The sequence below is a fragment of the Phasianus colchicus genome, chromosome 10 (assembly GCF_987193195.1).
Source record: "Phasianus colchicus chromosome 10, bPhaCol1.hap1.1, whole genome shotgun sequence".
NCBI classification, from domain to species: domain Eukaryota; kingdom Metazoa; phylum Chordata; class Aves; order Galliformes; family Phasianidae; genus Phasianus; species Phasianus colchicus.
This window is the reverse complement of record NC_143445.1, coordinates 4,150,514-4,171,150: the sequence shown is the minus strand read 5'-3', so window position 1 is coordinate 4,171,150 and position 20,637 is coordinate 4,150,514. Positions and strand designations below refer to the sequence as shown.

Sequence of the window (20,637 nt, the reverse complement as noted above, 5' to 3'; positions counted from 1 at the left end):
CCAAGGTCCCATGTACACAGAAAGCGTAGAGGGTTTCACTTCCCAAAATCTACTTTCCATTTATGTACTTGAGAAGGCGTCCAGATTATCATTGAACTCTCAGAGCTCTTTCCAGCAGGAGCATGATTTGCATGTCTTCAAGATGTTTGATTTCCTGAAAACACAGGTATTTGGTGCAGTTCTGAAAGGGGTGGGATGGAGAGAAGAATTTATCTCCCTACATGACATGATTGAGATTTTTTTCTTATTTTTAAGACTAGATGCACTCCAAGTGTTTCTAATTTTTCTCTGTGCATCTTTGCTTATGAAAAATGGCAAATATGGCTGTTGGATACCTCCAGCAAGCCAAAAGAGCTTCTTCCTCAAAGCATTTAACTAAGCAGCTTTAAAAGCTCTGAAGCAATCTTTTAATAACTATTATTGCCTTACGCGTTCACAAGTATAAAAAAAATCTTGTAAACTTCAAACAAAAATTGTTTGAGTGTGACATCTGCATTTTGTGGCTGCTCTTCTACAATACCTGAGAACTTGGATACTCTTAGGCTGTCAAACAGCTTTTATCAGTTGGTTCCCTACTGGTTTGTTTCCCTCATTATCCCTGTGGTTTGTGTGTTAGTTTGCTCTTAGCCTGCCTTCGCAGACATACAATGTGTACCAGTATTACAGGAGCTCCTCTTGCTTACTACAGCTCAGCTTTGTGCACGTGCCTAGGACCAAAACTCACAGAAGAAAAGAAATGTCTTGGGAAAGCAGAGGAGACCTGGAGGGGCCTGTGCTGCACAGTGCAGCTGGTGCCCTTCAGAGTGGGTCAGCCCTTAGCTGAGTGGACAGAAGTCACCTGAACTGCTGGTTAAACCAGCCATGGCTTGCTCTGAGGTTTGGTGGGGTTTATCGAGAATGTTTTGTGCTCATCACCTCACCTGTAGGTGTAGCATGTAGGGTATATGTGAGTCTCCTTGGTTAACTCTGAATCTGGCTGGAGAATTTCTGTGAATTTCTGAAGCGTTTGTTGTATTTTCTTAGGGCCCGTAAATGTTATCAAATAATTGTACAGCATACATACAAAAGTGAACAAACAAAAAACCTACCAGATCTAACGTTGATGAAAATGCAGTGCAATTTTCATTTCTGATGCTTGTGGCAGTTCCAGTATCCCTTGAGCAGTGTGGAAGGAAAGGTGAAGCCCCTTCAGGCCAGGCTGTCTGCTGGCTCAGACTGGCCTATCAGCGTTGAAATCTGTGCTAACTTACATCAGCAACAGATTTTTCCCTTTATCCTAAGATCCAGTTACGATCATCCATGCAGAACAATAGAATTACTTGCTTCCTCAATTTCAAAACCAAAATATTTATAAATTAGGAAATGAATACTCAAGAAGTCCATCAATTTTTCAGAGCACATAATGAGCAAATCAGGCTTCTTATAGGCAGTCCAGGAAGCTTTGCATGCTTCCAGGCTGTTTGACATTTCCCAATCTGAGATCCAGTTTTCCACTGCTTATCTCTGGACTAAGTATTTAGTTTAAAATTTCCTGTTCTGTGTATCTGCTGTAAGCTGATCTTTCTTATATAATGTTTTTTGAAATATGTGGTTAAGTGAAAATATTTCAGCTGTCTGACTAGCTGGAAGCTAGCAAAAAATACCCCAAACTTTTGCTAATCTGAGAAAGACCAGCAGCAAATCTGATAGCTGTATTCTTTGTCTGTAGGCAAGAGAGCAGTAAGGAGCAGAGCTTGGCTGGACTGATAGTTATAAAGGAAAACTAGAAACAGGGAGTAGGGGAAAAATAGAAAGTAGGCTGTAGAAATTATCTGATCTACAGATGTGATGACTGATAGGTATTTTGGGGGGTGTGTGGGGTGGAAGTCAAGGGTAGGTGTTTTTGACCTTAACCTCTCTGTGCCCTTGCCCTGCAACCTGTGCAGGATGGATGATTTGATGAAGCATTTAAATTTGGTTAATGAATGCTTGCAAAGTGCATAGTACTCGAGTGAAAGTATGCAATAAAGTCTTTAAGAACCTTACACGCTCATTCTGCCTTCAGGATCAAGTTTGGAAGTGCAGGGCTCTGCTCCAAGTCCTGCTTATGCATTCTGTTTTAAGAGCTGCTGGGTGAAGTTTGTGAATAGTCTTGAGAGCAGAAACCAGGGCAGGAGTTTGATGCCAGAAGAGGCTGCCTCTTTACATCCTGCCTCCACCAAGCACCTCGTATCAAAAGCCTAATTGTGCTGCACTGAGCTGGAGAGTGTGGTCCTGCCTCCTTTTTCTCTTCCTCATTTCTCCACTTTCATATGGCATGGCTTTGAACTTCCTTTACTTACCCTGATGCTTATATACAAACTTAATATTTTAGACTTGTTTTATGCTAAATCAGTGATTAGAAATTAGCTACGTTGAAGTGCAGTGGGTGGTACAGCTGCCTTTGGTCAAGGAGAGATGGACCTTGAAGCAGAACGCTCAGAGCTTGCAGGGCTTTTACGTTAAATAATCACTTTTTCTCAAAATGTATTTGTAATATAATGGAAAACTTTCTGGAATCAGATTTCCTCTACATATGTTATGAATTGTTTGGATCAGGTGTTGTGATATCACTCAATTAAGTTATCTGCACTCTTTTCAAACATCAATTATTCATGCTTTCTAATCCCAAAAGGTAAGAAAGGACATTCTGATTGTTTGATAATAGTAATTGAAATAAAGAAAAAGAATAAATGAATCTTAAAGTATCTTGGAATCAAAAATGACAAGAAAATTAGATGAAATTCAAGAATTTAAAGAACCAATATTAACCACTTGAGGAGATGTTCCTGGCAGGTGGGCTAATCCTGTACTCACGGCAGATACAGATTCTTCTTGCATTAAGTTGCTTTGTCTTAAAACAGACATCTGAAGGTATTGGTGCAAAACTGATACACGTTGAATTTTTCAGCCTCATGGGCTCTAAAACCTATAAGAAGTTATGCTACTGCTGGAGAAGCTTAATCTGTTTTGAAGGCATTTGGAGCTGGTGCCCTTTTCAGCTATACAGAATGCACTGGGTTTTTGCAGCCAAACTTTGTGCTATTGCTAAATCCTGTGATGACTGAATCATCTGAATGCTTTAGAACCATCTTTAGGCACAGGTGGGATTCTGTCCGTGTTCTGATGGCTAATGAAGGCAATATGTACTTCTTTAGATACAACATCTTTTACCTTCATGCTTTAAATCGAGTCACTCAAAGCAGAGGAATTTCCAAATTTGCCTGCATTTTGTTCAGTTGATAGCTGCCCTGTTGATATACTTTCCTACTGCAGACTGTGAAACCATCCTTTTGCTTCCAGTTTCTCAGAGTGCTGTATATTTCTGTCTTTGTTCATACCCTCCTTTTGTGCTTTGAGGATAAGAGGTACCACACTAGGAACCTGCTATTTTGCAAAAATCCAGAATTCAGATTCTTCAAGCTTCAGCTCCAGTTTGCTTTTCTTTTTCCATGCTATCAGAGTGGTGGTGTAACTCTTCGGAATCTTGAAGTGGTTGATCTGTGAATGGGAAATCTTTATTTCAAGAAAGAGCGAGCGGTTGCTGGGTTAGTGTGTCTCTTCCATTCATGTCTTTTAAAGCACAGTGTAGCTGGTCTGGATGCAGCTATAGAGATGAGAGGTTCCTTGGGGCTACATTTCCTCTGCGATGTGTAAGAAGGGTGAGAGGTCAATGGAAGATGAAGCAAGTACACTTGCCACAGATGACTGGGCATAAATCTTCTGACGTGCTGCTATATGAGATGTGCAGGGCTCCAAGTACAGTGAAGCCTCTTGTGCTCTTTGGGCATTGCCTTAATGTTTAGAAAAAAAATGTTAGAGCAAGAAAATATTTGTTTTACTTAACTGCAATTCCATTTAAAACTTTCCTGTCTTCCGTTTTCTTTTTTAGGATTCTTCTCATTCCTTTCCTTGTCCTGCCTCTCTGTTAGGCTGCACTTTCGTTTGTGAGGCACGTGGCAAATGACACTGTGATAACCTTGTGATTGTCTGGAGCTGTGTCCGTGAATATGCACCTGGACTTTGGAGCTGAAGAGTGCTCCCAGGTTGCACAATTCAGATATAGCTTCAGTGACCTAACGGGACCTAAATGATGCTCCCTGTGCTCCATTCTTGTTCAAATATTCTTTCATAAAGAGCTGAATTCCACAGCCTAGACTTCTACCTTGTGCTGTTGAATGAGGAACAACAGGAGAAAAAAAACATCTTGGGATTTTTGCTACTCAGTTATGAAGACATTAAAATAATGCCTTATTTGCGTGCCTGCTGAGGGTATTTCAGAGAGAGAGAAAAAAAGAAAGGGTCTTTTCCTTATTTAATAGCCTAGCTGTCTAAGAACAAACCTGTAATAATGAGAGCTTCCTTTTGGACAGCTTGTTTCTGTGTCTATCTGTAGACCAGCCACAGCCTTTTAGATGATGCTGTTTATGAATTAACCTTGGGCCTTCTACAGGAGGTGCAGAACATCAGAGCTACGTGTGGTCCATTAAAAGCTTTCTGTTACTGAGGCTCAGGGACACCTTTCTATTTCAGAGATAGTGTTTTATTAAAAGCAGCCTGGTTGGGCAGAAATTAGATGATGATCTCTGTTACTTTGCTCGGAAAGTAAACTGGCGAGTAGCTACAACTTCTCAAGTCAAAGATGAGAAGCAGGTTATGGGACTGCGTGTTTGTTCATCGTGTGCAGGAAGAACTGGACGTTTGTACAGCCTTTGCTCAGTGCTGTTGTTGTGGTAGGGGAGGGAGAGCACACTTTGAATGAGCTTGCTCAGAGTTCTGTAGAAAAAGAGTAGACCATCTACTGAGAATTGCTTTGCATCTGGCTTGGGGAGCAGCCTTTGCCTTGCGAGAGCTGTGGGAAAAATGAATGAAAAGCATGGCACGTTTTGATGTCTTTATAGAACAATTTTCATAGAATTGTAGGGTGTCTTGAGTTGGAAAGGAGCTATAAGGGTCATAGAGTCCAACTCCTGACTCCACAGTTACATTCAAATGCCTGAGCTTATTATCCAGGATCATCCCTGTGCGCCTGTCTGGTGTTAAAGAAAGCAGCTGATTCGCTTTTTCCAAGCAAGAAGGAAAAATTGATGTTTCCTGAAAATTACAGCCTTTGATTTAGCGTGGAACTAACGCTGGTGTCCTGCTTCATCACCTCAAACCGCTCATGCTGTGTGTGTGGGTCTTGGCTGAGAGCGTGTGGTTTAACTCTAGCTGAGTCTGACTGATGGCAGTTTGCACCTCGGGTTTCAGCACTGAAGCACATAAAGTAAGAACTATTGGGGAAGATGGTATATTTAGCCACTTCTGCAGCCTGTCTAATTTTAGCACGCTGGTAGTGGTGGTGGGTGCTTCCTTTCCCATATTGCCCCTGGCCTATTACAAGCCAAGGACAGATTGTCTGTCATGTAGCCAGCAGGGAAATAGATTCTGTTTTAGATCATGTTTCTCAATTAAAGTATTACAAGGCAGAAGATCCTGGTGGTACTGAAAGATACTTTGTATATCAATTAAAAAAGGAAGGCCCGGCTTCAGGAATGAGACCCAATCTTTAGATGCCCTCCATGTGAAGAGAGAGAAGACTTGGTATGCTTCTACATGAAGCCATTTGCCATTTTTTGCCTGTAAAAATCAAAGCCAAGAAAACAACCTACTGGTTTTGACGTGGTTGGCGTGGTCTCCTACCGAGTCCTTGTGCCTCTTCTGGAGAGTGCAACATCTGCTTAGAGCTGACCAGGATGATGATCAAGGAGAGTTCTCTGCGGAGGGACCCAGACCTGGGAGGGGAGCTGGCCTTCCTTGCCAAGGGCTGCGACTTTGTTCTCCCATCTCGGTTCAAGAAGAGGCTGAAGTCATTCCAGCAGGCCCAGGTTTGATCGCTTGGAGTTTCTTTCACTTTTTCTGTTGCTTTGTATTTTTTTTTAAATTGGATTAGAGAATCAAACTGCGTCCCCTCTAGGCGTGTCTATTTGCAGAAAGGTATTTGCAGCTAGATACCAGCAGGTTTAAAAATAAACCTTCCAGGCGTACAGCGTGGAGTTAAAAAGCCTTTGTAAACTAGGGGAAAAAATTAACAGGAAGGGTAGTGGTTTAATAGGGAGAAATAGTGGAAGTTTATTAAATCTTTTCTGCCTTTTTATTAATTAAGAAAAAGCCCTATTTGTGTGATTGCTCTGAAGGTGTCTTGTTGCACGTGGAATGGCCACAGCTTTCTGCTGCACTGAGAGGGCTGCACTCTCTGCTACTCAGGTTTGTGTGCAGACCTGCCTGCTTGATTTTGGTGAAGAATTTATCATCCCAAAGTGCTTAATTGGGCTCTTTCCTAGTCTCTGTGGGCTGTGGCTGAAGGCAAAATAGCCACAGAAATGAAAATTGCACTGAAGATATGTTGCTTGGTAAACCCCATCTTCTATACTCGCATTGTGGGACAGCCAGAAAAGATTGGAGCAATTTGTGCTGTGCCACCAGGTCAGCGTGTAGCCACTCCACGTTCATGGTGAGGGATGCTGGAATCTGCCCATCTAGGGCTTCATCTCCATTAAAATAGTGACCCAGTAACGATGTTAAAAAGTTGAAATTATCAGTGGTGCAGCTGTTTCCTAATAAACAGCTATTAAAATAGTTCCAGAGTCTACTGTAGCATGAAGCTCATTTTTTTCATGATTTCTGGTGACAGGTTAAAGCGTGTGTATAAGGTTAATATTTGGAACATGTTTTTTTGCTCCCTAGGGGAGAATTGTATGAAGTAATGATGTGTAGTAATGGTTTGGGCGGGGACCGTGAGCAATTTAGAAGACTAATGAGAACCATGCAGTGCAGCTAAGAATGTTCCACTCACCAGCATTGGCTTAGTTGTGTTTATCTGACCACCTAAGGATGTGATTAGGGTGTGGTTTTCAGGGAGAGACCAGATCTCCTAGCAGACCAACTGGAAAAGTTGTGGTGAGCCTTTGGTAGGTGAGTCCTGTCTGGGCTGAACACAGTGAGGCTAACAGCTTTGGGGCTGCAGATCCAAGGCAGGTGAGCTGATGCAACGAGCAGCTGCAGCTGGGAGGAGATGGGCTCCCTCCTCTGTCTTTCAAGTGTTCGCTCCCTTTTGCATCCTTCTCATCGTGTCACCAGTCTCACTCAGTCTGTTTTCTGCCTTTCCAAGCAGGTTAAATCAATTTGTAGAGGGGTCTTGCAAGCTTGCTAAGCAGCAACAACATCTGTTCAGGAGTGGAGGGCAGAGATGGGAATTCTCCCTCTTGGCAGCAAGGAGATGTTCATTTTTGTGCCTTGCAGAGCTATACCTTGCATTAGACTGGGTGTATGAGGTGACCTGAGAGTAAGGGTAATTGGATTTGCTAAGTACAGGAGAAAGTGCTTGCAGGAAGAAAGGTGAAAAGGCAGCAGTAGGGAGTGGAGATCAGAGACAGATGGCCATGTGTAGATGTTAGCAAGAGAGGCTGGGGAGCAAAATGCATTTTTTATGGTAGGATCAGAGAGCCTTCCATAGCAGTGATGGTAGGAAGAGATCTCTGGAGGCCTCTAATCCAGCATCTTGCACGTAGGAGGATAGAAGGACTATCACTGACACTAGATCACATCAGCACTGGCTTTCTATGAGTCTTGGAAGCTCCTCAGGCATAGGGATTCCCCCCAGCCCTTTCAGTGGCCCCTTCCTGGCCGTATTACTCTCACTTAACTTTTGGTTCCTATTGGCCCAATCTGCAACTTGTGGCTGTTACTTTTTACACCATGTATCACTCCTATCACAGCCTGGTGCTTCATTTGCTGTTATTTGCAGTCAGGCCATGCTGCAGGCTCCTGTTCAGCCTGGTGCACCCATGTCCTTTTCAGCGGGGCTGTTGTGCAGCCAGGGGATTCCCAGCTGGGGCTGGGGGGTTACAGTGCCCAGCTGCAGGGCTTGGCACTTCTCCTGGAAGCAGCTGGAGGTTTGCTGAGGTCTCCTGTGCTGGAGGTTCTGCCTTTTTCTATGCTGACCTTCCCCCTAGGTAAGTGTCATCTGCAGATTGAGACAGAGGAGAGCTGCACAGGGGGTTATATCCCTGTTGTCCCTTTGAGTGCAAATATTCTCTGGTGGCTTTGTATCTTCCATGGAGCTTTCAGTAGACGCTTGGGCTCTGAGCTGAAGTATATCAGTCACAGGAAGAGCAGTGCAATATCTGTAGGCACATTAGCAGCGGAGGCGTGAGATCTGTATTTTCAGAACTCGGCTGGATAAGGCCATTAGGAACTTGATCTAGGCTTAGAGCTGGCCTTATGTGCCTTCCCACCTACATTCTTTATGGTTCTGTGTTACACAGAGTTTGTTTTCATTTGTTTTGCTGCAATGGGGCTCTGCATCTGCTGGTGAGTTTACAATTTGTAGTAAAAAAAAAAATAATCTGTCCAGAAATGCAGTTTATCATACTTCTCCATGATGCTGGCAGTCGTATGCATAAGAACCTTTGTTTTTTTTTTCATCTCCTTTGAGATGGGAAGGAGGCAGCAGAAGGATATAATTATGGGAAAGGAGTTCAGGAAAAGAAGGGAAAGTCTTGGGCTGTTGATACAAATCAGCTCTGGAGAACTGATTATGTCTGAGGATGGCCTGTGTCCAGTTATCATCAGACTTCAGCAAGACAGGAACAGTAAAAAGGAAAGGAGACATTAAGTCAGCATTGTGGACTGCAAGTAACCAGGCTGAGTCACTGTACCCTAGAAAAAGGATCAGAGAATCATATTTGGAAGAACACAAATAACTGGTAAATTCAGAGACCCTGGTGGGGATTAAAGGCCAGGAGAAAAGAACAGAAAATATTACAGCACTTAATGTGATACTGCTTTCTCTCTGGTGTTGTCTGCTGCCTGAGAGACAGACTGCAATGGGAGAGCTTTTCTGCTTTGTTTGTGTAGCTACAGTGTGGCTGCTTTTCTGTCTGCTTTATTTATAGTGCAGATGTCACTGTTTTAGCCTGTCCGTAAATAAATTGTGTGATTAGCAAGAGATGATACAGTGGATAGACAGATTTTACTTACAGGTAACATAAACCACTCTACAAAGCAGTAATAAAAAACATTTTTTGATGTTGCTTTCCTTTATTAAAAAAATAAAATAAAATAGGCAATTAGCTATTTGTAGCAAAGATTTATGTAGCATTCATAGTTTACTTCCTCAGCAGTCATCCTTGAAAATGCACCTCTCTTCTGGAGAAATGTTGCACTAATCAAACAGCATTTGGTTAACTTCTTGCAGTAAGAAACTGTTTCCTACCAAGGACGTGCTGCAGAACTCCCCTCATATCACTTCCTTTATTTTTTCCATGAGCTGTTCATAAATATTTGTCATTAACTCCCTGCTGTGTCCATAGCAGTTGACATCTGGATACCCATCCCAGAAGCATTTTCACACAGTGTTGGCTTTTTTTTAGCAGGAAAAAAAAAAAGCAAAACACCAAAACCCAAGATTATTCTCAGGGGAAGCATCCTTGAGAGCTAATTACTGCCTGTTGTCCTTGTTGTTGCAGACAGCCCATTCCTTATATGAGAAGAAGGTGACAAAGATCAAAAATGTTCTTCCTATTCCTTCAGTAGAACCTTCCAGAAGGAAGCAATTAGTGAGCTCAGTGTCCACCTCATGTGCCTTGGACTGAGCCAGAGTTATTGACTGAGCCTTTCTGGGACGGTCAGCTGCAAACCTGTGTCTGTACAGGTTTCCTACTTTGAGGCTTAGGAGCATTCCCTCTACGTGTCCTATAGATCTATGGACCTATCTAGAACCTCTTGCATTTCTTTGTGGTTGTGCATCAGAAAATTCACATAGATCCTGGGTCCCTGTCTCCTGTCTTACATGAGCTGGTGCCAAAGCTTGCTGACTGATTTGCTCTGCTTCCAGAAAGTGGGGTGAGAGCAAATGCACTGTTATGGGATGTTCAGCTGGAGTCCTGCACTGCGTGCTATGGGACGTGCTGTTATGGCAGCATGGTCTGGGGATCTGCCTACGAAGAAGAAAGTAGTATTTTATCATTCACTTGTACTGTAAGGGAATGAGGAGATATTGTTAAAGTGAAGAGTCTTTTGAAAGAACACTGTTTCTTTGTTTTTGTTACGTGGATGTTTTTGCTAAATTTGAGTCGTTCCTTCTATTTCTTCGAAGTCCTGGCAACTAGGAGTGCATGTCTGCATCGGAGAGATTAATGAGCAATAAACCTGTTTCTGAGAAGTGGGTCTTCAAGACAAACCGGTGTTAAGTCCTATTATAGGAGTTGAGTGGCTGGAGATGGCACCCTGATGTCTGTTCCAGCTTTGTTGTGTATGAATACGGCACTGTTAGAGAGCAGCGTGGCTCTTTCCTCTGCTGGAATCTGGACAGTGAAACAACTGAGAGTTGGGTCGTGGCTGGAAGCTTCCCATATCTGGTCAGTGCAGGCGGGGTGCGACAGGCTGCACAAACAGTGCTGTGCCTTTCTGCTGCCCAAATCACTAGCTTGGTTTAGAAAGCAGCTTCCCAAGTAGTTGGAGACCTCTTGTATAGGGGGGAGAGGAGGACTTTGGGAACCTCAAACTCCAGGATAGTGTAGAGCATGTAGAACTGTAGAGTAATTGCAGAACAGAAGTGTGCTTGGGCTGGCATATGTGTGTCAGCACGTGTTCATGCTCCTGAAATGGGATGTTTGGAAGAAGGAGGAGGTCCTTCTATTTAAAAGGAAGCAGAGAAGTGAAGAGAAAGAAAGCCTTTCCATCTCTGATTTTCCAGATCTCTGGAACAGATTATGAAGTGTTTTAAAAACTACAGAGAAAGTGGCTCAAAGAAGCTTTTACAATTCTTATTTCTTCAGCTCCCTGAAAGCAAACTCATGGCAAGTTGGGTTATTCAGTGTGTGTTAAGGAAAAGCTCCAAGTTTCTGGAAAATACTAAGGCAAGGAATTTAGTCAGTTCATCATAGGCATTCTTTGGTATTTAATAAACTTAGTCTTGGATACTATATCCTAAAACAATTTTGTTTTGAACTATTTAGAGTAAATAAATTGAAAGTTGCAGCTGTATTTACTTGACTGTTTCCTTATTAGCCTCTTATCACATATGTTGTTACATTAATAATAGCTCTTACATTTGAACCATTGTGCAATAGACAGTCCTATTGCCTTTTCTCAAGAAAGCATGTGTTCATGGGGGGGCAAGGAATGTTTTTTTATCCCTGGAGGATCCAACGTCTGAGTTCTGTTGCTTATACTGGAATGTCTGTGGGGCAGAATGGCAACACAGTGAGCAGCATAAGAAGAAACAGCAAGTATTGTCTGTGTTCTACAGTACTGAGTATAGTATAAGTACTGAGCAGAGTATATTCTCCTGTGATTAAACAGTGTGTTATAATCCACAGCTACAAACAAAATGCACAGAAACTATGTAGAAGCTGCCTTAGATGTGACGTGTTTGACCAATGTTTGATATCTCAACAGTTCTTAGATTTGTTGTTTAAAACAAACATTTTTATCCCTTTAGCTGATGGTTTAATTTTTTTTCTTTTTCATGCTGTTTAAAAAAAAAAAACATTGTATTTTCAGGTTCAAAGTAAGCAAGAGAAGAAACCTGGAACGTCATCCCCAGTCCCTTTGAACTCAGTGGTTAGCCCTTCTGCTCTGCCTGTGAATAAAGCCACCAGCAGTACCCCTTTGTCCGTAAACATTCCACGTTTCTACTTCCCTAAAGGACTTCCGAATGTCTGCACTAATCATGAAGAGATCATTGCCAGGATCGAAGAAGCCTTCACAGAGTTTGAAGATGAGAAAGCCAACATCTGTGAGATGGGAAAAATTGCAAAGGTAACCTCTCTAGATTTCTTTACTTCTTGGAAAGGGAGAAAGGCTGAAACTAAAGCAAATAAAATATCTTTTTCTTTCCCTATTTTTAAATTTTTTTTATTTTTTAGTGAAAAACAACCAAAATTCTTTGCTCTGAGTTTTTTTTTTTTTCCTTTTAGATTAAGAAAATAATTAACAAAAATGAGTTCAGTTAAATTGTCCATGGGAAAAGATGGCTGTTTGTCATGACTGATGTGCATGCTCCATCCTACCTGGATTTGCAAAATCATTTTTCCAGACTTTTTAGCAAATAAAAAATGCATTTATTTTTCTGTTTCTTCATAGTTATGCTTAGAAGATAGCAGAGATGTAAAGTGTCTCTGTGGCTTCAGATAGTGCTGGTTACCTTCTCTGTGGCTAGCTGTCCAACTGATCTAGACATGATCTATGTACACTGCAACAGCATTGCTTGGGAAAGGAATTTCCAACCTATTCCACCTTGAGCATAGCAGAAGAGGGAAATGCTTAGTCAGCCCTACTCCACTGAGATGCATATGTTTAATGTCCACAATGTCAGCAGACTTGGAGTTGCTACAGTCTGTTAATGATTTCTTGGCTCCAGAGAACAAAACACAGCACTTGTGTGGGAGCACGATGCAGATGGGCTGTTCTATTTTCCTCTTCTTCCATCGTGGTTTTTAGTAATGCTAATCTAAGACTGGCAGTTGTCAGATGCACCTCATATGTTCAGCTTGTCCTGTGTGTGAGTGCATCTGTGGCACTATAGATTGAGCAGTGATGTTCTGTCCAAGGGGAGGACTTGTTTTCTAAGAGGGAAGCTTAGCTTTGTTTTTTGAGTGGTACACTTACAAGCCATCTTTGAAAATGTAAACAAAATTTCTTAGCTTGACCAAAATAAGTTTTGAAACTGATTTTATGCCAACACAGTTAACTGTGTGTGGCTTGTCATATTCAATATGGGAAAAGCAGGAGAGCTGTGTAGAAGACATTTTTGCCTTTCTGTTTGGTCTCTGCAGCCATCTCTAAATGGGTGTGCTCTATGTTGTTCAGTTGTTCTGTGGCTTGCTGCTGTTCTCTGGGACTATTGGGAATGGTACATGTTTGGAGGCTCTAAAGGAAATGCAGGAGAGCCAGCTACACAAAGAAAACTGCAGAAAATAGATGTTATTTTTTCCTTGGAATAGCAAAGCACCTGTGGAAATGCAGTCACCTGACAGAAGAATGGCTTAATCCTAACATGTTTATTTATTACCATTCTGAAAGCTACCTAGGTAGAAATGCTAATGCAGTGGTTAATTAGAATGTTGTGTTCAGAGAGTCCTGTTGGATTTGGCCTCTTTGCATTTCATATTCTATTATCTTGCTGAGATTTAGCAGAATTGGGAATGGGCTGCTCAGGCTAGAAGGCTCTGCACTGATAACTGTGGGATTGGAATTATTTCACATTCAGACATTCAATTACTAATTGTCTGAGGTGTTCCTGCCCATGGCAGGGGTGTTGGAATTAAATGATCTTTGAGGCCCATTCTAACCCAAACCATTCTGTGGTCTGTAACTAGAATTGAAGTCGCCTTACTGTTAATGAGAAGTTAGCTCATAGGAAATGGATTATCCTGGCCTTAGGTGTGTTTGTGAGGTAGCTGGTATGGATGGTCCTTTGGAGGTTCCTCTATTCACCCACTTGGCAGAGTAGTTTGGTCAAAGGCAGATCTGAAGAGTCTGTGACCATTTCTGTATGGGCAGGGTATATTTCTCAGTTACTTACAAAGGCATATAAGGGTGGATTCTGAACCTTAGCACACAGTAAACAGCTTTTTGACTAAGCTGTATGCCATTACTGCTTCATTTCCTGTATGTGAAAGTCCTCAAGGTGATTTCAGTGCATAAACAATTCAGTGTGACTTCTCTTTGTTCCCGTGTTTCGTTGCAGATATGTGGCTGCCCACTCTACTGGAAAGCACCTATGTTCAGTGCATCAGGAGGACAAAGGACAGGATGTGTATCTGTGCACTCATTTGTGTCTTTGTGGAGAAAGTGAGTATAGAAAATGCAAAATTCTTTTTTCTAGAAAAAGATAAATTTGCCTTTTCCTTCTTCTACCATTCTTTTGAAAGCTTTGTCCCTTTTTTAGAAAACATAAATGGCTTAAAAATCTGTTTTTCCTTTCCTATAAATTGCTGAATACTGATGCTATGCCATGTACATCAGTAAAATTAACATTAGTTGTATAGATAATTAAAGATGCTATTTGTTTGACATATAAAATATATTAACACACTCCTGGAAATGTCAGCTACTGTAAGATAGCTGCTAAATGTTAATGATTCTTGGATGTGTTTATCTGAGGCCTTGTCAATGCCCTGGTGTGCTGAGTGAGTCTGATTTGGGAACGGGGAGAGGAAGCTTGTTGCAGGGCAGGAAGAAGGAATGTGAAATAAAAGCATCATACAAATTGGCCAAACTCAGCTTTGATAGTTGTTACCTTCTTCACACACACTTCATAATAACTGTGTGGGTTTTGGCAATTGTTTCCTCGTACCACTGTCAAAACTTCATTTTGACATTGAAAGCTCTTGCATATATCATGTTTGGAGTTAGAGGTGCTAGGTGGAACAGACCTGTTCTCTTGCCTAATCTTTTTCCTCCAGGGCAATTCAGTCTTTGTGAAACACCTGAACAGCATCTCCACCTCCTATCCAGAGATACTTCTATTTTTTGACATAATGCTCACCATTTAGATTCTTGAAGTAGTCTTTAATCCTGAGTTCCCAAAGTATTTCCTATGAGAATGTTGTTAAAACAGCCAAGTTACCCTGGCAAAATTACACAGTTGTTAGGGATGACTGTAATCAGTAAGTTTTTCTTGACAAGGGCAACATTTTTTCCTTCCTGAAGTTCCTCCAGCTAAGCCAAATTAATCCCTTATGTACGATAGCACATTTTTGCTCCCACTGATTTGCACATCCTTCAGATTATTGCAAACTGTGGTTGTGCTTCTTTTCTGTATTCCTTTAATCCACACCGCTTCCAAGCTGTTTTAAAAATGTTTTCTTCTCTTTGATTTGTCTCTAAAGACTTTTTTTTTTTGTCCTCCCTTCTGATGGTTGTAACAATTCATTCTGGAAACATGATACTCAGAAATAAAGGTAGTGTTTTTTGTAAAGCTGCACCACAACTGTATGAACACAGCCGTAATTTCAAAACAGGAATGCGAAATCTCTTACGTCTATTTTTAAGCATCTTAGTAAGTGGTCTGACTTCTCAGAATGCTGTGTGCATACCAATCTCACTTGAAGTCGATAGGAATTGCTGTGTGTATGATACTTTTGAAAATTGGAGCTTTTAGTTTGGTGTTAAAACATGGCTTTGGGATTCATCTTTGTGTGTGATTTAAAAATAAAAAAAAACCCACCTCTTTCGTGCAGCTGATTCAGAATGTATTTGTTAATTGACAGCATGATGTGAACGTGAAGCTAACAGAACGGATTGTCAGCCACTAGTTCCCTTTTTTGTTTTCTCTGACAGACTTAAAAGGTGTTCCCCACTCCCCCTTTTTTTTTTTTTGTGAAATCTGCTTTTGATAAAGAGTAATAAGACCAAAATTAGTGGCATGCCAGTTAGTGTGATATCTGCAGGAAGACTAGAGGCATTTCAGTGCTGTGTTTCAACATTTCCACGTCTCTCTAAGTTCTCAGCCCTATTAGTTTTTTTTCATAGTATCACAGAATCATAAAATTGCTCGGGTTGGAAAAGACCTTAAAGATCATCAAGTCCAACCACAACCTAACCATACTATCCTAACTCTAACAACCCTCTGCTAAACAACCCTCTGCTAAATCATGGCCCTGAGCACCACATCCAAATAGTTTTTAAACACATCCAGGGATGGTGACTCAACCACCTCCCTGGGGAGCCTATTCCAGTGCTTAACAACCCTTTGTATAAGAAGTTGTTCCTGATATCCAACCTAAACTTACCCTGGTGCAATTTTGATCTTTATAACTTCTTGTGCACAGCAGCCAGCCATGCCATAATTAATGAGAGATGCTCATTATCCTTTTGGAGAGTGATTTTTTCAGGTCTGAGACTTAGTCACTGGAGTTTCACAGTATCTTCAAACATTGAAATGTAGTGAAAGGCTGAATTAGGATACATGTCTGTTATGACACTGTTAGGTTGGTCCTGTTGACTTCAAAAGAGATCAGTGAGCATGCAGCGTTTTGAAAAGTCAGGTTTCTTATTAAGATGCCATTGAATCAAAATAGAAGTCATCAGAAAGAAATATGTTGCTACCACAGAAATGTTGACATGAAAAAATCTTCACTGAGCAGAAGTACCTTGGTGCCAGGAGACGCCGAAGATGGTGCTAGTATTGAGGTCAGCTTTGCATAATGCATATTGTAGATGTATTGCATAACATGTGATAAGGCACTTGATCATCTAGCTGTGATTTGTGATTGTCTGTGAGATGCAAAGCAGTTGGAGTAACTTTTCATCTCTCTCACAGAATCTTACGTAACTGCCATGATGACGCATCCAGATTTGCTTACCTTGTAGCAAAGCCCAGCTGTGGTTACCTTGAGCAGGAGGACTTCATCCCGCTGCTTCAGGTACCTGCACTCAGCAGTGAGGTGATGGGGACGGGGGAAATGTTTGTTTTTTTTTTTAACTACTTTATTCTCATGTCTTTAAATGTTTACCAAAAACATGCAGACCTCTGATTGAACAGCGTCTGGGCGGGTTACTTTATAGAGCAATTATAATTGAATTTGTCTAACCAGACTATCAGATAAAATATCACATGGAAATCTGTGCAAAAGAAACCCTTGCAGTTCCAACTGGCCTGTGTGCATCTCTGTACCTGTTAGTACCAAAGTTCCACTGCTGCTTTCTTTCTGATATTGAGGCAAAATGTCTGCATCGCGCTTTCATTTCTTCTTAGTATGCAGGCCAAAGTCTGTGCATCTTACTTCATTTCTTTCTTTCCCTTCAATTCAGATGTGATATTTTTAGCAGAGCAACTATGAAAGCAAAGTATTGTGGCCATTTATGCAGACTCTGGATAGATTTAGCTCTTCTACAGTCTCTCTGTAAATCAGGTCCATCTGCTTCTCTTATCATCTGTTGATAATTTTTTTTTTTTCTCAGGCTATTCCATAATGTCCTTAGTTTTAATACACTTTGTTGCCCTCTTTGCAAAACCTCAGTAGAGATGCTTTGCTAGGGAAAGATTTTTTTTCTGTGCTGGATGTTTGTTTGTCTCAAACAAGCCTAACTGGGACTGCAATGGGTAAATTTTCTTATGTTCTTTTTCACCTTTTCTCCACTGGGCATACTGCCTTTCCTGACTGATAGCAGTTCTACTTCTTAGCTACTGGTTCATCCAAAGACATGTACAGTCTTGTTTGTCGTTGAACCAGATGTTAGCAGTATTACACCATACGACACCATCATATTAGACATCGGGTTAGACTGGCCAAAACCTGGTCATATTATGCCCCTAAGGGCACTGTATCAGCTCTGTCCCCTTGCCACATCATGGTATAAACAGCAAAATTCTGAACACCTCTTAAAGAGTAGAGGAGTCAGACATGTAAAATTACACAAACATTCTGATACACAGAGGATCTGAGCTGATTGAATCAAGATCTAAGCAATTTCTGTATACATCTGGTCATGCATTTTTTAGTAGGTTTGGCATCATGAGTGAGAATTTCACTTACAAAAAGCTGGCCTTATAAAACTCCATGTATAGTTCAAGTCAATTTTGGGAAAGCACTGATGTCTGTCTGCTTTCTAAGGTTCACATGAAATTTCATTGTTGTGGAGGATGTGAAAGGCAACTTTCTTTGCCTTTCGCAGAACACTCATTACTGATGCTTAGCTCTAACAAATATCAATGTCTTCAATGAATGGAAAAAATGTTTTTGGAGAAGAGGTGGTTGCATGGTCAACTAACTAATTTTGTATCTCGTTCAATAAAAATGAGTTTTCATCCACTCACTAACTCTCTTCCTTTGTTTTTCTGTCCTTAAGTAAATCAATATGGCCCAACAGGTGCGTATTGCCCAGAAAATGTATTGTGCTTGTATTTCTAGAAGGTTCACTTCATAGATTAAAAGGTATAATTTCAGTTTTATTGTTAATGCTGAAAAAGTAAGCAAAAGTATTAGTTTAAAAACAAACAAACAAACAAAACCCAGTAACATCTGAACTATAATAAAAGGAGTAGGAAATCTGTTTCATTTTATTTGGTCTTATCTTGCAGGATGTGGTAGAAACGCACCCTGGTCTGACGTTCCTAAAGGATGCTCCAGAATTCCATTCCCGGTATATTACTACGGTAGGCTGGCTTGTTTCATCTCCTGTCACAGTGCTGTACCAATCCTCTTTTTGTTATTTGTCACTCTTCCCAGATCATTCATTTATTGCAAAAATACATGTTTTTATATTGCTAGCAAGAAGTTACATTCAAAATTTCTTCAGAACAAAAAAATAATCAGTCTGTGTATAAGAGGTCATTCACAAGGGTAGTAATGATTCTTTCTGGTCTCAAGCAAATCTTTAAAACAATTTTGGCCTTTAATTATGCTGGAGGAAAATAAGAGTGATCCTTCTTTGGTCTTTGAGAGCTACTAAGTTACCCCCGATACTGCAGGGTTGATGTGGCCTGGGAGGCCTTATGTTTGAAGACTTCTGTCACTTAGGCATGGGGAGTCTGATTGTTCCATGGTACAAGGCATCCATTGCACTGTTATCCAACTCTCCTACATCTGACTTGCCAGAACACCTCTCTAGTCTTTCTGAATCACTGAATTTTTGTGACTACTGCTGGTAGGTCTGTAGCTTTGTTCCAACTCTGCAGTCAGACTTGTGCTTTACCTGAAAAAGTTTGTACTTTTTTTTTTAAGCCTGTGTTGTGTTGGGTATGAATGTGGATAAAAGATATAAATGTAGAATGTTTGATCTCTGCAATGATAATAAACTCAGATAAAAATGGGCCTGAGGAGAGCTTCATCTCAGCTGGGCTTAGGGCTTTTCTTATTGGCTTGACAGGCTCTCTGTAGGAGTCTGCTGCACCACGTATTGGCAGCTGGGAGATTACTGGCAGGCACAGACTTATCCCTTTCCTGTAAGGAGCAGATGGCAGAGGGACACTGCTGCTTCGGCCATATCCAGTGTTTTGTGAATCTGTATAACAAGAGACAATTTCAAATGTCTAAACACTCTTGACTGTGGTGGTGAATGTCAATGTATTATCAGCATCTTCAGTGGAGTGAGACAGCAGATATGTTAAGCATAGTACCTGGTCAGAGTATAACAAATGTCTAGGTGATTATGAAGGCTCATGAATGGGTGAATTGCTGTGATTTCTGGACCTCACCAGGTGCTGTGTGTGTTCTGGTCTGAGGGATAGCTGCACTTCAAGATAACTGAAATCTAGGCTACTACTAAAAGGAGAAATCTTTTCCTTCTTTTTTTTCTTACAACTTCCCTTGTACCTTGATGAGCTATGTCCTGTATGACAGTCAAATTTGGGCACAGAAGAGGATCCTTCACGTGTACGTGAAACTTCTCACTGCTTCTCAATTCTACTTATCTCCTCTGTGCTTTCTTTCTTCAGCCTGAGAGCCTTTAGACATCCCTATGTGTAATACTGTTCACAGTGGTGGCTTCCCAAGGTTTCTCTCCGGCACCCAGGAAATGATGGTGCTGGTATTTGAAGTGAACAGTGCGTGGCAGCGAATCTTACAAAGCTGTGACATCCTTCACAGACTTCTCGTGCTTGCAGAACAACTCTGTTTTGGGTGTCTCTTCTGATAAACAGATTCCTCCTGAGCTCTGTGTTCAGCCTTGTCTGGATCACTGAGCTGGAGCAGAGTCCAATACCTAAGGAGAGACACAAAGTCTGTTGGGTCAGGTTGGTCCCACACGGAGTGGCAATACATGGCCCACTGCAGTAGTGCCTCTCCTCTATGACAGCAGGAATTCTTATTTCTCACGTCTGTTCATGAATAATTTGGCACTTATAGCTTTATTAGTCATGAAATTGAGTATTTCCACCAGGAGGTAATGAAGGAAACAGCTTTGTCCTTGGATTTTGAGACTGCCTGGACGCTTTCATTCTCTTCAAGGTAGAGTACCTTGTATTTATTTATAGTGATAGTGCTGTATCTGCAGCAAGAGCAAGAGTTATATTTTATTTTTGTATTACAGATCAGGGCCATAAAGAGACACTGGCTTTTGCATTCATTATTGAATATGGCATCACTTGGTTGAAATCATCTGGAGAGTAAGTTAACAATGGGTGTGTTTGCATGTTTCATTATTTTTTTACTTCTTTCCATGCCTTTTAGAGGTGCCTTTTGGATACACTAGCCTTTATGTAACCTGCATCAGTGTATTTGACCTGTTATACTGCCAAACTATTTGTTTCTAAAGTATACTAAACTACTTGTTTCTTTTAACAGAGGTAGACTCTTGGAACCAATGAAGAGGATGCAGAATATCATGAGACCTTTAACATCACTTCTTCCAGAGTGTACAAAGACAGCTCAGTGTTAGCAATGCATGCTGTTGTTAAAAATCTGAGTCAACTGAAAACAACTTATCAAAACTTACTGCTTGGTGAAAAACATTCAGCTTATATAGTATTACCCACGTGAATGTGGAAAGTGAAGATAGCCTACAGGATTTAATAAAGATCTGGGGTTTTCTTGTGTTGTTTGTTTTTCCCCCCCTGAAATTGTATTGTTTTTCTTTTATGGGGATATTGGGAAAAGATCTGGAACTAACCATCAATGGTTTTTGACT

At 41.0% G+C, this 20,637-nt stretch overlaps 1 protein-coding gene across 1 annotated transcript in view; it reads left to right on the top strand.

Annotated features, from left to right (window-relative positions):
• PPP2R3A (protein phosphatase 2 regulatory subunit B''alpha) overlaps positions 1 to 20,637 on the top strand; it is a 48,562-nt gene that overhangs the window by 13,395 nt on the left and 14,530 nt on the right. The window contains 4 exon segments of the mRNA XM_031596580.2: positions 11,566 to 11,823; positions 13,754 to 13,857; positions 16,331 to 16,433; positions 18,092 to 18,166. Coding sequence (XP_031452440.2) covers positions 11,566 to 11,823; positions 13,754 to 13,857; positions 16,331 to 16,433; positions 18,092 to 18,166 — 540 coding nt within the window.